The sequence below is a fragment of the Eleutherodactylus coqui genome, chromosome 2 (assembly GCF_035609145.1).
Source record: "Eleutherodactylus coqui strain aEleCoq1 chromosome 2, aEleCoq1.hap1, whole genome shotgun sequence".
Taxonomy (NCBI): Eukaryota; Metazoa; Chordata; class Amphibia; order Anura; family Eleutherodactylidae; genus Eleutherodactylus; species Eleutherodactylus coqui.
This window is the reverse complement of record NC_089838.1, coordinates 95,111,587-95,126,903: the sequence shown is the minus strand read 5'-3', so window position 1 is coordinate 95,126,903 and position 15,317 is coordinate 95,111,587. Positions and strand designations below refer to the sequence as shown.

The 15,317-nt window shown below is 41.9% G+C and overlaps 1 protein-coding gene across 1 annotated transcript in view; it reads left to right on the top strand.

The window, feature by feature from the left end:
• NR3C1 (nuclear receptor subfamily 3 group C member 1) overlaps positions 1-15,317 on the top strand; it is a 142,863-nt gene that overhangs the window by 113,417 nt on the left and 14,129 nt on the right. The window contains exon 7 of the mRNA XM_066591247.1: positions 14,967-15,097. Within this exon, the coding sequence (XP_066447344.1) occupies positions 14,967-15,097 (131 nt within the window). The remainder of the gene's footprint in view (positions 1-14,966; positions 15,098-15,317) is intronic.

Below are 15,317 nucleotides of genomic sequence, written 5' to 3'. Positions count from 1 at the left end.
CCCGCCGCAGAATTTCTGCCCGTGTGCAGGGGGCCTTAATCTGTGTATCTATTCACATGGCTAGACTTTTTACGACTGTGTGTTAAAAACACCGCCTGACATATTTTTCCAGTTTTGCCTCCCTATCTGCATTCATTGATATGTTTTTCTATTGGACAAAAGCAGATCCATATTTGTTGTGTAGAAAATAGAAAATAAAACTAATGACAGCAAATATGGAGGAAAGTACTGAGGACATACGGTTCTATAACGTATCTTTTACACGTCCGTATTATGGACCTGTATTACAGATCTGTGACATTATGCTCGTTTGAAGCTGGCTTTATTCTTAAGACAGTCATTTCACAATTCCTGTGATTGTTTTCCCAGATGTATCAGAAAGTACAGTTACAAAATAATGCGGGTCCTTTAGGATAATTGGCAAAAGGAAGCTCCATAGACTGAAATAAGGCTATATATCTGTAGAAAAGGCATATCCTTCTATCTGCGATAGGTGACCCATATTACATTCCAGGTAGCCAAACACATTGAATTGGTTGTTGTGAGAAAGTAATTTGTACACCACTAAAAGTTTTCCGTAGTTTTTGTTCTGATATTGTTGTACAATATTTTTCGGAAAACCCCATATTTGTACAATTTATAAATAAGAAATTTGTGATAACATCTGAAAACAAAAGCGACAAGAATTGGTAATACTTTCCCAAATATCTGCATGTGTAAACGGCCATCTCAGACCAGCCTGAGGCCTCATTCACACTTCACTATTTGATCAGTTTTTTCATCCTTTCTTTAACCACTTCAGGTTTGCTAAACTGCTATAAATGTCCTGCTGTCATGAAGTATGTATGGAGTGGGCTCGGGAGAAGAGTCAGCTCCATGCCTAGCAACTATTAGCTGGTGCTGACAGCTACCAGTAACTGCTGCAATCCGAGTTAGCTGCCGTGGTCAAAGCTGATCGCTCATCTAAACTGTCAGCGGGTAAGAGGGTGAACACACCGCTTCCCCCACCCCATCAGCACTTTCCACAGTGTGATTTGGGCGAAGGGGGGTACCAATGGCTTAGTATGGCAGCCCCGGAGCCTGCTGAATGCTCCCAGGGTTGGCACGGATAGGTGCCTATCAAGCCTTACCCGTGCTTGAAAGGCAATCTCAAAAATCGCTGTATACTGCAATGCTGAAGTATTGCAGTGTATAATACTAGTGATCTAATGACTGCAAGTTCAAATCACACGTGCGGGACTAAATAAGTGTAAAAAATGATTTAAGAAAGTTTTAACTGTTAAACAAAAAAACAACACATTTGGCATTGCCATGTGCATAAGGGTCCGAAATATTAATATATCACAATATTTCGTTTGCGCAGTGAAGTTCATATTAAATAAACAAACAATTCTGGCATTCCATTCTTTTTGGGTTTGTTTATTTTTTGGTACCCCATCTCCCAAAACATTTTAATAAAAAGTGATCAACAAGACGCATCTGTTGCAAAATAGTATTAACAAAGACCACATTGGATACCGTTCCTTACTTAAAGAGACTGTCACCATGTTTTTGTAGTCCTCATTGAGAGCACCATGAGGTAGCGCATGTCACACTGATTACAGTGATATATCTGTTATGTACATATGTGCAGGAATTTGGAAGAAAATTGTATTTTATTAGTAATATCCAGATAAAGAACTAGTCCTGCATATTCATGAGCTGTAGGCTAGCACACCCACAACGCTTTCCAGTCAATGGTTGACAGCTCTCTCTTTTTACAGTAATAGGCAGACAGCTGTCAATCAGTGGCTGGGTGGCGGGCTGGGTGTAACTAGCCTGCAGCTCTTGAATATCCAGGACTACTTTAAGTAGTCCTCTGTGCAGCTACTGATAAAAGGCAAGTTTCTCAATAACCACAGCAGAGATCCACCCAGCAGACATATCACTGTGATCAGTGTGATCGTTACTACATTGTGCTGCCCTCAAATAGGCATGCAAAAAGATGACGACAGCCCCTTTAAGCAGCACTAGCCAATCAAGAAGCAGCATGAACTGTATGACTACTGATGAGCAGTGTGCAAGGAGTAGTGGCAGGAGTGCTGTGGCCATTCTAGAACAAGCGGATTGGTGGCAGAGACAGAAAAAGAATGGCATCAGGTAATAGAATTATTTTGGAGTGTCACTTTAATAATGAGACCTGTACATACAGATGTATATGTAGATATATGTAATGTAAAGAGAATACTGTATCCAGGACTGTGTACCTTGGTATTATATTTTTGTGTGGTGAAAAGGTGGTTCAGTGATGCCCAGCAGTATAAGACACATTAGTACGTATTGTTCAGCCTGGGCTGCAGAACTCTGCATATTATAATGGAAAAATCTTGTCTCTAGTCATTGCTTGGCAAATCCCTGTACAGTAATGTGAATCTGATAGTCCCCTGTATAAGGTCAGTGTCTCAAGGTCAGGCCAGGAATTATTTTTGGCACACATGCAGCATGACCTAGTAAACATTGTCTTATTTCTGCTGATCGCGAAATGCTAACCACAATAGATTTATACGAAGCAGTGTGAGGTTGTCTTGCCAGATTATTTCAGTAAATAGAAAATATCAGTACAACACACAAATCCAGTGAAAGACATGTAAGCTTATATACATTATTTACATTTTATCATTTAAACAGTATATATGTTTGTGTACATATACATACATTATTTATATATATATATATACACACACACACACATACATACATACACACACTTGAATTGTGGCAAGGGAGTTTACTCGCCTGAGATCTCTTGCTTTCAGACTGCCTACCTCTCGGACCGGAATGGGCATCACGCTTGTAAACAGGCTCCAGGAGACTTAACTATTTTAATACTAGCGCCTGCCAGTTTCACAGCACAGCAACACAGTCCATGTACAATATTCTGGGCCTCTGTCACTAACCCCCACCTGAGGCGTCCAGAGGGCGGCGTACTCTGTCAGACTGGGTGACAGGTCCCACACTGGTCCACATCGGACCTCAGGTGTCAAGTTCCTGATGCGGCTTCTCCCACCACTAGAGATGAGCAAGCATGCTCGTCTGAGCTTGAAGCTCGTTCGAGCATTAGCCTACTCGAGACGAGTACCACGGGGTGCTCGGGTGCTCGAAAAAGATTTCACCCTCTCCTCCCCACATGTTTTCAATGGAGCCGCGGCTGCTGCCGGCGGCTCCATTGAAAAAAAAAAGGCTGCCGGCACCCCTGCATTGTTTTTCATGGAAGGGCTTAACATATAAGCCCTTCCCTGAAAAACAATAATTTTAGTGTAAAAAATAAAAAAAACTTACCCTCTGCCGCTGCTGTGTCCCCCGCGGGGATGAAGAACACATCTGCTGCATGCGGCAGATGTTACCTGCACCCCAGCGCAAGGAAAAAGAATTCCCTGCTGCACCTGCCACATTTTAACAGCCGTGCGCTAGAGCGGGGGAACATCTGTATGCAGAAGACAATCGGGGACACCCCGCTTGTCTTCTGCAGCCTCCGCTATCAGCAGTACTATAGAGTCGGGGACACTGTGCTGTCCCCAGCTCTGTGGTACTGATTTATCAGCAGGCGGGCATTTTAAATCCTCGCCTGCTGAAAAAGCTGATTGTGATTGGCTGAGGCGCTCAGCCAATCACAGGCAGCTCTCGCCGAATGAAATTAAATCCCCGCCTGCTGAAAGAACTGCACTGCCGAGTCGGGGACAGCGGGGAGAAGAAGCGGCTGTGCCCCAGCAGCTGAAGGGAGGCGAGTATGTATTTTCTTTTGTTTTTTTACCACTTTTCTTTGTTTTTCAGGGAAGGGCTTATATTTAAAGCCCTTCCCTGAAAAACATTTCAGGGGTGCCGGCAGCAGGATCCTCCACCGCAGCTGTCATGTGTGACAGCTGCGGTAGGGAATACTTTATTCCCCACAGGGATGAGGATTTCCTTTGCTGCATCTGTCACAGATTATTTTTCCTTGTGCTGGGTTTGAGGAAACATCTGCTGCAGATGTGTTCTGCATCCCTGCGGGACATGGCAGCGGCAGAGAAGTACAATTTTTTTAATTTATTTTTTACACTAAAATTTTTGTTTTTCAGGGAAGGGCTTATATGTAAAGCCCTTTTCTGAAAAACATTTCAGGGGTGCTGGCAGACTATTGTTCTCAATGCAGCCGCCGGCAGCAGCCGCTGCTCCATTGAAAACCGTGCATGAGCATCAGTCACCCTGAAAAATGCTCGAGTGTCCCATTGACTTCTTTGGGGTTTGTTACTCGAAACGAGCTCTCGAGCATTACAAAAAGCTCGGCTCAAGTAACGAGCACCCGAGCATTTTGGTGCTCGCTCATCTCTACCCACCACATCTCACTCTCTGGCTAGCATCCAGATTTCTTTCCCCTGTCTGACGGGAACTGGCTTTTTCGTATTGCTTCCACACCCACAGCAGCCAGAATGTACTAACACCCTATGCAGGCCATTCTGATACTGTACTCCCACAATATATATAATAAAATAAATATTCTGTAAATATTAATTTCAGTACGCTACCTAAATAGCCAATTTATCAGAAATTGCCAAAAGTAAGTTTTTGACGAAAATGTTTTTTTTTTTAGACAAATAAACACTGTGATCAGTGCTGAGGGTAGATACTTTGAGAGGAAAATTTAAAGGGGCTTCACAACCACTCTGTAGTTCCTGGTTGATGCTGACCCCCTGCCCACCCTGAATCAGAAAATTATTCCTTCTAAACCATTTTAAGTATGTTCAGATTAGATAAACAGCACTAAATGAGCATCATTTGTATAGAATAGGAAATTACAGGTCCACCTCTGTGATCGCAAGAGGACAGGTCATTTGACAAATGTCACAATCATAATCATAATGTCATCCAAAGTATTTTTGCATTTAGTCAAAGAATAGAGCACAATTACAAAACTACAGATTACATTCAGATAGTAGTTGAAGTCCCATTTACACACAACGGTTATCGTTTGAACTAACGAACGACTAAACAAATTAAAAAACCTTTTTGCATACAAATGCTGAGCATTTAAATGTGCAGATAATTGAAATCCTCTCCATTTCCCTCATTAGCCAAGTAAACACTGTATATGTTGTTTGCTCAGGTGTGTGGGTGTTTGTGCGAGGAAACTCTGGCAGGCAGGTTTTTAATTAGTGTGAAGATAAGTGTTTTATCATGGCAAACAATCACCACTCCCTGCAAGTCCATCAGACCTTCAAACAACTAAATGAATGCCATTTAAATATAGCAAAATGCAAACAAACTAAAAACTATTTTTATGCAGACTGAAACTTAGAGATAAACAACAAGTTAACAAATAGTGCATGATGGCTTTGTGTTTACATTTAACTATTTTCGCTAGTTTGAGCTAACTTTAAACGAGTATCGTTGCTTGTAATTAGGCCGGCTGCACACGGGCGGATTTGGATTGCTGAATCCAGAGAGGGTGTTTGCCTCCGGATTCCACAGTAAATGCCGCCCACAAAATGCTATTGAAAAACACTTTTTCCTGGGCAGAAATCAATTGCAATTTTCTGCTCGTGGGGGAAAAAATCGCAGCATGTTCTATTTTTAAGCAGATTCCATGCGGACAGCTTCCATTGAAGTCAATGGAAGCCGTCCGACCGATGCCCCTTCCACAATTGAAATTGCAAAAAAGTTGCTTATTCCATGTCATCGCTAGGCAATGACGCGGGAAAATCAGGGTTTTTAAATAAAAAAAAGTGTATACTGTGCATGACTGACAGCGAGCAGACCGTCTGCAGTACAGAAAACGAGCGGATGTCGGGTGGGCACAGGGTCAGATTCTGCTGTGGGCTCCTGCATGCTGAATCCGACCAGGTCGTGTGCAGCCGGCCTTAAAGGGGTTGTCCCGCGCCAAAACGTTTTTTTTTTTTTTTCAATAGCCCCCCCGTTCGGCGCGAGACAAACCCGATGCAGGGATAAAAAAAAAAAAAACGGGTAGTACTTACCCGAATCCCCGCGCTCCGGTGACTTCTTACTTACCTTGTGAAGATGGCCGCCGGGATCTTCACCCTCGGTGGACCGCAGGTCTTCTGTGCGGTCCATTGCCGATTCCAGCCTCCTGATTGGCTGGAATCGGCACACGTGACGGGGCGGAGCTACGAGGAGCCGCTCTCCGGCACAAGCGGCCCCATTCAGAAGGGAGAAGACCGGACTGCGCAAGCGCGTCTAATCGGGCGATTAGACGCTGAAGATTAGATGGCACCATGGAGACGAGGACGCTAGCAATGGAACAGGTAAGTGAATAACTTCTGTATGGCTCATAATTAATGCACGATGTACATTACAAAGTGCATTAATATGGCCATACAGAAGTGTATAACCCCACTTTGTTTTGCGGGACAACCCCTTTAAGTGATATCAATCAGTAATGGTTGCTTGACATACCAGTCAGTCTGAAATATTTGTGTAATCTCTCTCGGTATCAAGGGTGTTCCCCAGCTGCCCCAGGTGGAGAGAGTTTTTTTTGGATTTCATGTAAAACTAAATAAAATGACAGTCTGTATAAAAATCCCATTTAGTTTATCTGGGCCCTGTCTGCTATTTTATGTTTACATTTGTGTAAAATTGCCTTTTTTTAGTCAGTTTACAAACAGTGCCCCATTTCATGAGTCTGATGTAACTAGTAATCAGTTCACTTCATTGCAGAATTTCAAATGAAAACTTCAAATAAAACACCGTAAAATCTTTTATTTGGATCCATTCAGCTTACTCTTCACACATTACATGTTTTCATTTAAATACAGGGTTGTTGAAAATCATCTTCTCAATTTGAAACACTCATAACCCACATTTGATGATACTGATACATAAATGTGATATCAATGGAAGCAAAAACTTAAAAATTATGTTACACAACATCAAAAATGTTTTTCACATCAGAAGTGTGCAATGTGAGTCTGCTTTGTCACTCGAAGCACATCGAGCCTGTAGTCATGTAGTTAAGCATGTTATGCTACAGATGCAGTAGCTTCTATGATGTGTCCTCACAGATCACGCATGGTGGGTGGTATGTAGACTATCTTTAAATCTTTCCTAGAGAAAATAAATCACAAGGCTTAAAAGGGTTTTATCATACTAAAAAAAATTCTATGCTCACCTATTCCTTCGCCATCAGTCTCCTTACCAGATCTTCAAATCGCTGAGCTTCTGCAGTGCCCCCGGGTCACCTCACCGAACACCGGCCGGCTTGTTATGAAGGCTGCATTCCTCACATTCTTCTTCTGGGACGGTCAGTGAAGGTCATGTTGTTCACGATCTAGGAAGGAATGCTAATCTATTTCAAAGACAGCTTGCATGAGCAGTCTCTGCAGTGGATCGGCACTCCCCCTGCTGACCTGTGAACTGTGATGTAACGTACATTGTGTGGCAAAAAGATGACTGCCGACAATGTACGTAACCTCACAGGAAGGAGAGGAATCAGCCAGCTGGAGGTGACCCCCCGGAATGCAGGAGACAGGAGAAGAATCGGTAAGGTGAAGAGCTGGTAAGTAGACTAATGGGGGAGGAATAGGCAAGTATAGAATTCATTTTTTTGTCAATGACAGAACTCCTTTAAGGTTCAGTGATTGTGGAGACCAAGAAAGAAGTTCAGTATCCTCATGACCTGCACGCCAATCCATCTGTTTGGTAGTCGTCTATTGAGCTCATTTCGGACTTCATTGTGAAATGGGGGATGGGGTTGACATGTCTAGGTACAAAATCACTGGGATTGTTTCGTAATGAAAAATGCACACTTTCCTACCGGTTATAGCTCAAAACACATTCATCTTGGGGAAGTTGCACATATGCTCCACGCAAAACGAAAAACTGAGAAAGCAGCCTGAGAGGTTCGAAAGCTCGTTATAACATCAAGTATTTCTGTTAGCCAAATAAAAGGTATCATATGCTCCACGTAAACATGTGGGTTTTCCCTCCCCCAGATTCTGACATGTTTTTTTTTACCAGTGCCCAAAAGGTGGTGGTGGCTTCATCACTAAAGATTCCATGAAGCCATCACTTCCCATATACACTGGTCAGCAAGAACAGTACAGCCACTGACAGCTAAAATGAATAAAGGTACCTTTACACGGTACAACTATTGAATGTATAACTCGAACGAGCGAATTGAAGTGAGTGTAAACATGACCACCGACAGGGTGACAAGTGATAAGTCGCAAGTTGTTTTGTTTTTTAGTTTATCAAGAAAAAAAAAAGTTGATAAAGTAATCTGGTGTAAAGTCCTAGTCTTTCATACTTGAATGATTTGTGAACTAATTTGCATAGAGATCCCCTCTATAAGCAATACCTGAGCAAAGTACTACTGAACAATTATCACTCTACGTAAAGACAAACAACTGTCATTCATGCACTTCAACACTTGAGTGACTAGCTGAACGACAGTTGCTTCATGTAGAGGTACCTTAATACCAGTGATGGGGTGGGATATATTAGGCAGCAAGTAAGCATACAGCTCTTGAAGTTCATGTGTTGGAAACAGGAAAAATAGGCAAATCTAAGGATCTGAGCGATTTTGACAGTGGCGAAATTCTGATGGCTAGACAAGTAGATCAGAGCAGCTCCAGGAGCATCTGTAGGGTTTGTGTGTAGGGTTGACCTTCCACTCTAGATGTACGTAGGACGAGGCTGGCGCAGCTTGACCCTTTGTGTCACCAAAGATCCTAAAACTCTGTTGTCCCGGGTTCATGCTGCCTATCATTATGGCGGTATGATCCCGGTGACAGGCTCTCTTTAAAGTGGATCTACCTTCGCAACGCAACCCTTCCCTCGCCTAGGTGTCTATCATATCAAGAAACCCATTAACACAAAGACGGAAGGATTATCTTACAGTTTATCAACGGATTGTGTGAAATTAAACGATAATTGTTCCGTGCAAGCCCTGCCAGTGACTTCAAAACAAATTATAATTTGTTCGCTTATCATTCAGTTTACGCAGGAATTAAAAAAATCGAAGGAATGATCGGCCTGTGAAAACAGGCAGTTGTACATTTACGGACGACTGCATGTTCAGTGTGAGTGTAGGCGGGCGACGGGAAGATCTCCAGCGCACTCCGCCTCCATTCATTGAGCGATTATCACTCCTACGTGAAAGCATGGGAGCAATAATCGTTGGGATGACTGTCAGACGCTTAAGCACCTGACAATTGTTTCGTGTAAAAGGGCCCTAACTCCTCACACTCTTTATATGTTATTGCCAACCCTGGCAGGATACATTATAACATAATTTATAGAAATGTGACAGAAACAATATGCAATTTTATGTCAGAATGGCCAGGTCGGTGGTTTTCAAGTAAAATTAATCAAAATGTATTGTCACAGCTAAATAATAGTGCTTGTCAGATGGATCCTAAATCCTCCTATGTCCGCATGTTGGGGACAGAATGGATTTGAGATTACATTTTAAGGCTTTATTGCCTAGGCACGGCAGGGCATCCCAGTTTTCAGTAAACTTCATTATTAATGCTGAAAACAAGCATCTTACTTGTGCTTCTTCTTTCAAATACTACAAGCGAATATTTTTATTATTTTTTAACTGTATGGCAGAGAATCTGCAAATTATTAGAAAAATAGTAATCCCTTAAAGAGGTCATCTCGGAAACATCACAACTCTTTTCCATATGTCCTATTAGGAGAGAAACTAGACTTTAGTCAACTATTCAGCCTGATATCTTGTAGGTTGGTATTTGGCCTTTATGTTCATTTTCAATATAAATTTGCCTTACAGAGTATAGTATATTAACCTGGCCATAAAGAGACTTTTCCATGATTTGCCTTATCACCCGGTACATTATATCACCAGCAGTGCATATTTAGAGGGTATTCCCAGAATTGACATCACTGCTGGGTAATTGCAAGAATGGGGATCCTATGTCCCCTTTCCTCTTCACTGTACTCCCTACAATGAAGAGGAACTTGAATGGCATGACAGCTGAGCATGCACACTCACACTCCATAATGGTACTGTCAGACATAGGTGAGTGCTTTGTCAGCTTAATGGAGATGTTACCCTGTTCTCATGATCAGCATGATCTGGGACCCATAGAAATAGGTGATAAATGTCATATTTTACTACAGATTTCCCCATACTATAGATTCCTTTGAGCTCTGGTCGCTCTGCAGGAAAAGGGCGTTAGAGTTTTGGAAGAGCAGAAATTGTTCGACTTCAAACAGCTGCAGCTTCAGTTCTATTGATGTGCTTTTTGTGTGATTTTAAAGTATGTCCGTAGCCCTGATAGAATCGGATCTACTAACGTCTCAAGTGGGGTTAAAAATCTAGAATTTACATCTGTTACTCCAGTCTGTGTTCAAAGCAGAGGGAAAAAAGTAAGCAGCAGAGAACAGATTTGTCATCTTCATGTCTTTGTCCCTGACCAACGGGAGAGTGACATGGACTTTTTTACATGTTACTTATTACCCTCATCTATCAATCCCAGAACACATTTGCTCTCTGATAGTCACATATGGGGTTCTTTGTTCCTAGAAAAAGGAGTGAAAAGATGTCCACTTGTAAAAAAAAACTGGTACCAATGAAAACTACAAGTCATCCTGCAGAAAACAAGCCCTCAGACAGCTCTATCTATGGAGTAATAAAAATGCTCCGGTCTAGAAATGTGGTCTTGATAAGTCTTTTTTTGAAAAAAAAGTGTGTTTATATTGTGTAAAGGTAGTGAAACACAATACACTATATAAATTTGGTGTTGTCATAATCGTAATGACCCGTAGAATAAAGGTAACATAATATTTATACCACCTGGTGAAGGCCAGAAAAATAAATCCCCAAAAACATTAGTGAAATGGCTTTTTATCCATTGTACTCCAACAAAAAATTAAGAAGTTATTCATTATATCTACCTGAAATTGACTCCTATAAAAACTAGAATGCATCCCACAAAATGCAAGATCTTAAAAAAGTTATGACGGCTGGAACGCAAAGGGCTAAATGATTACCGGTTTTTAAGGCTAAAAATCCAAGATGCTCAACCATTCTTTTTCCCTAAACATCTGTCGTTGGTGGAGCGTACGGGCACTCCATACTCATTAGACAGTAGGCCTGTCCCACTGAAATCAGTGAGTTCAGAGGGCTTACATTTAATGTGTATGGGTACCTTTTATCAAGCTGTCTATTTACCAGAATAGCTCTTTCTTATCAGATTTTCAGCGTTAAAATAATTGAAACTGTGCCGGCTAAATTGCTCCTACCCACTACTAGTCTGTGCCAACAGTAATGAAGTAAATAGCGATGGAATAGTCAGCCATTCTAGAGATTCATGGCAACATGGCAGAAGCAGATCCTGTCATAGCCAAAGCATCATGTGGAAACCGCAGCAGAGCTATATATGACACATCACCATATGGACCTGCATTTAAAGCCACTGGTGTTTTGCCACCGCGACATGTTTATCAGAACCTACACATTCTACACCGGCATGTCCTTGTATGATCTGCAGTAAGAGAGACAATCGGGCCGCTCTTTACGGGCGCACATTTCCTAGTCTTCAGTATGGTGTTTACAAGTTGCAGTAATGCAACTTTCTGCTTTAATAACACATGGGTTGGTTGGAAAATTTCAGACTTTTTTTCCCCATTTGAATTACTTCCTCCGATAATTAACATTAATTACAGAGAATGTGTTTTGTTTGGTTTTATTGGTCTCTTGCCAGTGACAGCTTTTATTTGTTTATTTGTGCAAACAAATACTACCATATGTATGGAAAAAAACCCGCACCATAAAAATAATGATGAGCGTAAAAGATGAGTCACGTATATGGCGTCTCTCGACCACACATTCCTGCATGCTTGCTTCCTGACTTCACCAGATTTTGTGGACGAGAAAGATTTTTTTTGCACATCTGAGAACTTTTTGTCTGTTGCTTTGGAAATACTGGAAAGTTGTGTGATGTAAATCTACTTAGAAAGCCTGCAGCTGCAGAGCCTTACGTCTACTAACACGTTCTCCGTGCCCTGGAATCAAACATTCCTTCCTCCAACTGTATCCCTTTTATGGCTGCTTTCTCAGTGCTTGTGTTGCGTAACACTGGTTCTTCGCTGTGCACCGTAGAAATACATATTTACGCCTTACCACAATATATACGTAACACGGGAACGACTAAATAAAGTCAAGCCTGAGTTATACCGCCTGAATAATGCCCCATCACATGTATCACTGCTACTATTCACAATTCTGGATGCAAAATCCCAAAACCCGGATATTCTTCCTAGATTCGATTTGCATTCTGATCATGACAATCTTGTAACAATTTGCTTTTCAAAGAAAGAAGAATTCAGTGTGCATTTTTCTATGTCAAATTCAAGCTGTTTTTGGCTCAAACAAATATTTAGAAACTGCAATATGCCACTGTGCAGTTTGAAGAACCTTATTTCTGGGCTTACAGTAAGAATCCGTTCATGGCTGCACAGTGAGTCACAGAGAAGTGACGTTCACATACTGAAACCTCTTAGCACCTTCCTCTCAGCTTACACAAAGCACAGTGTGTCATCCATGTTACCAACCACACACTGGTGCAGGGCTAGGATTTATATGGACATATGTGAGATTCATATCTTCTGATGGCCATTCATGTAAGGTAGCTTCGGCTGAGCGAGTGCGTGCATAATAGCTATCCTGGATTAGCCGAGGGTGAGTGTTAGCAGCCAGGTATAAGGCTTATCAGTTGGGGAAATGCTGAAATGTAACGTCAACTTGATCCTGTTTTTGCATCAAGGTGTACTGTAGGTACTGTTAGGCGACAGGACTGCCCCTTATCTACATTATATAATTGACCGGTCTATTGACCATAAAGCATAGGACCACTACTAGTTTAAAATGTTTAAAGACCCATTTACTCAACGATTATCGCTCAAAATTAGTTCAAACGATGTCTTTTAAGTGATAATTGATGCATGTAAATGCTACTATCGTTAGCTTTTCGGCCGAACGATGATTTTTAGTTCAGCATAAAAACCATCCTTCGGCCGGACAGGTAATAGCAGGGACCGCACACTGTGATTCTCCATGGGAGTGCTGATAACATTGTATTCAGCTGCTGTCCCGCGGGAGAACAATGGAACTGTATGCAGATAACAGACCACCCGCTGTTATCTGCATATAGCGAATGGAATGCAAATGCAAATGAAGTTAATAAGCTACTAATAGGCATTAGTGCCCATTAACAGCTATGAAAAATGATCGCTCAAAACTGTCACTCAAACTGTCTTCTAAGCGAATTTTGAGCCATCATCTTTGCGTGTAAATGTGGCTAGACTCTGGATTATCATATAGATTGTAATTCTGGGTAAAGACAAGGTAATTAGTAGCATGTTGTACTCCTGCCCATGAACAGAATTCCAAATATGGCCATTAAAGGTGGCTGTACGCGGCCAATCCGGATTCGGCATGCGGGAGCCTGCAGCAGAATCTGACTTTGACCGCGGCCAGCGACCCCGCTACCTGTCATTTCTTTTACTGCAGATAACCAGAGACGCCTAGCATTGGTCATGTGCAGTAGAGAGGTTTATTTTTATATTTGTATTTCCCGTGTCCTATCCGCAAGTCAGAGGACTTCCATTGATTTCAATAGAAGCCGTCCGCGCAGAGCACACAAAAATAGAACCTGCTGTATTTTTTTATCCACTCGTGGAAATTGCAATTAGTTTCTGTGAGTGTGAAGAAAAAAGCGTTTTTTTTGTTTTTTTTTCTTTATCATATTTTGATTGATATTTGCTGCGTATCCTCCATGCGGACGGTGACCGCAGATTCCGCAGCAAATACCCATTCATGAAAAGCCGTTCTAACTAAGTATGAGCTCTTCTTCATGTGTGAATAGAGACCTTCATTCTTTTCACAGGATCATATATACATTATGACATTTGCAATATCTGACTTTTTAGATTCCTGACTTTTAATAGTGTAGAAAAAAGATGCGACATCACCACGTGTGAACATGGTTTCTGATATACTTGGGAGTTATTTCCAGATCTGGAAGGACCCTGCACATTGCATGTTCTATTGTCATCTGTTAAAACAGACTAGAATAGAACGTGCAGCAAGTATTTTCATATGGACCATTGCTTCGTGCAAAACATTGTTCAATCACATAGCCTTAGTCCGCTATGGGGCCGTGTTCTGTTGGTGGAATGTACAGACAGCACATCGCCCGAAAATAGGACTGTGTGAATTGGCCCTGAAGAAGCTGTAGGAAGTCTTTGCTTAAAGAGAATCTGCCACCATGTTTTTGCATTTTTCTCTGAGCAGGCACACTGAGTACAGTGATAGGTCTCCTGTATCTATCTTTGCAGTAGTTTTGGAGAAACTTGGATTTTATTAGTCGCCCATGTGTATATTCACAAGTGGCTGATTAGGTGCAGAAATTTCTGAGTACACCGGGGTAGGAAAACTGAACCCCCACAACACAGATGTGACCATAGCCTCACAAGAGTGCACAGGACTGAACTCCCAAAATGTTTATTTGCCATCTGAAATCTAGAACTTATTTTACGGATGTGCTGACATTTTACTGTACGACTTTTTTTCTACTATGAATCACGCATCGTATCTGCCTCTTTCTTTGGCCCCCTGGCAATGGCAGTGATTTCACCGGCGGTAAACCGCCGGCAGATGCTTCCCATAGCATTGCTATGGAAAAGGGCCGGCACCTGTCCACGAGCAGAGAATTATTGCAATTCTTCACTCACGGCGGGCAATCCTCAGCATGCTGTGAATTGCCCCGATTCTCCGCCGTCAGCCTATCTATTAGATAGGGCTGACCGGCGGAGATTCAGCGGCGGCTCCTGCAGCAGAGCTTTGCCACGGGATACCACATTGCCCGTGGACAACCAGCCTGCAGGTAAAATGGGAAAAAAATAGATGAGTGTTTTGATTGCAAGATTCTTGACCCTGCAGTTCCACATATATTCCCTTCTCTCCGCAGGGAAAGGATGCACCAGCCCTACATACAAGAGCGATTTCAAGACATGTTCAAGATCGTCAAAGAAATGACCCGCCTTCAGGTTTCATATGACGAATATCTGTGCATGAAGACATTGTTACTCCTGTGTACTAGTAAGTATTGGTCGACTGAAGGATTTTATTTAATGTATTTATCTTCGAGAGATGAAGATCTATTGATGTAACTTGAGAAGGTCTTGAAATTGATTTGGTACCACGTTGTGACAGGAACATGGAGAAAATGGTGTGAAACAATAAAATATTTGTGGGGGAAAAAGAAACGTTAATTTATTGCTTTAACCCATTGCAATCAAATTTTGGATTCAGGGTTTCC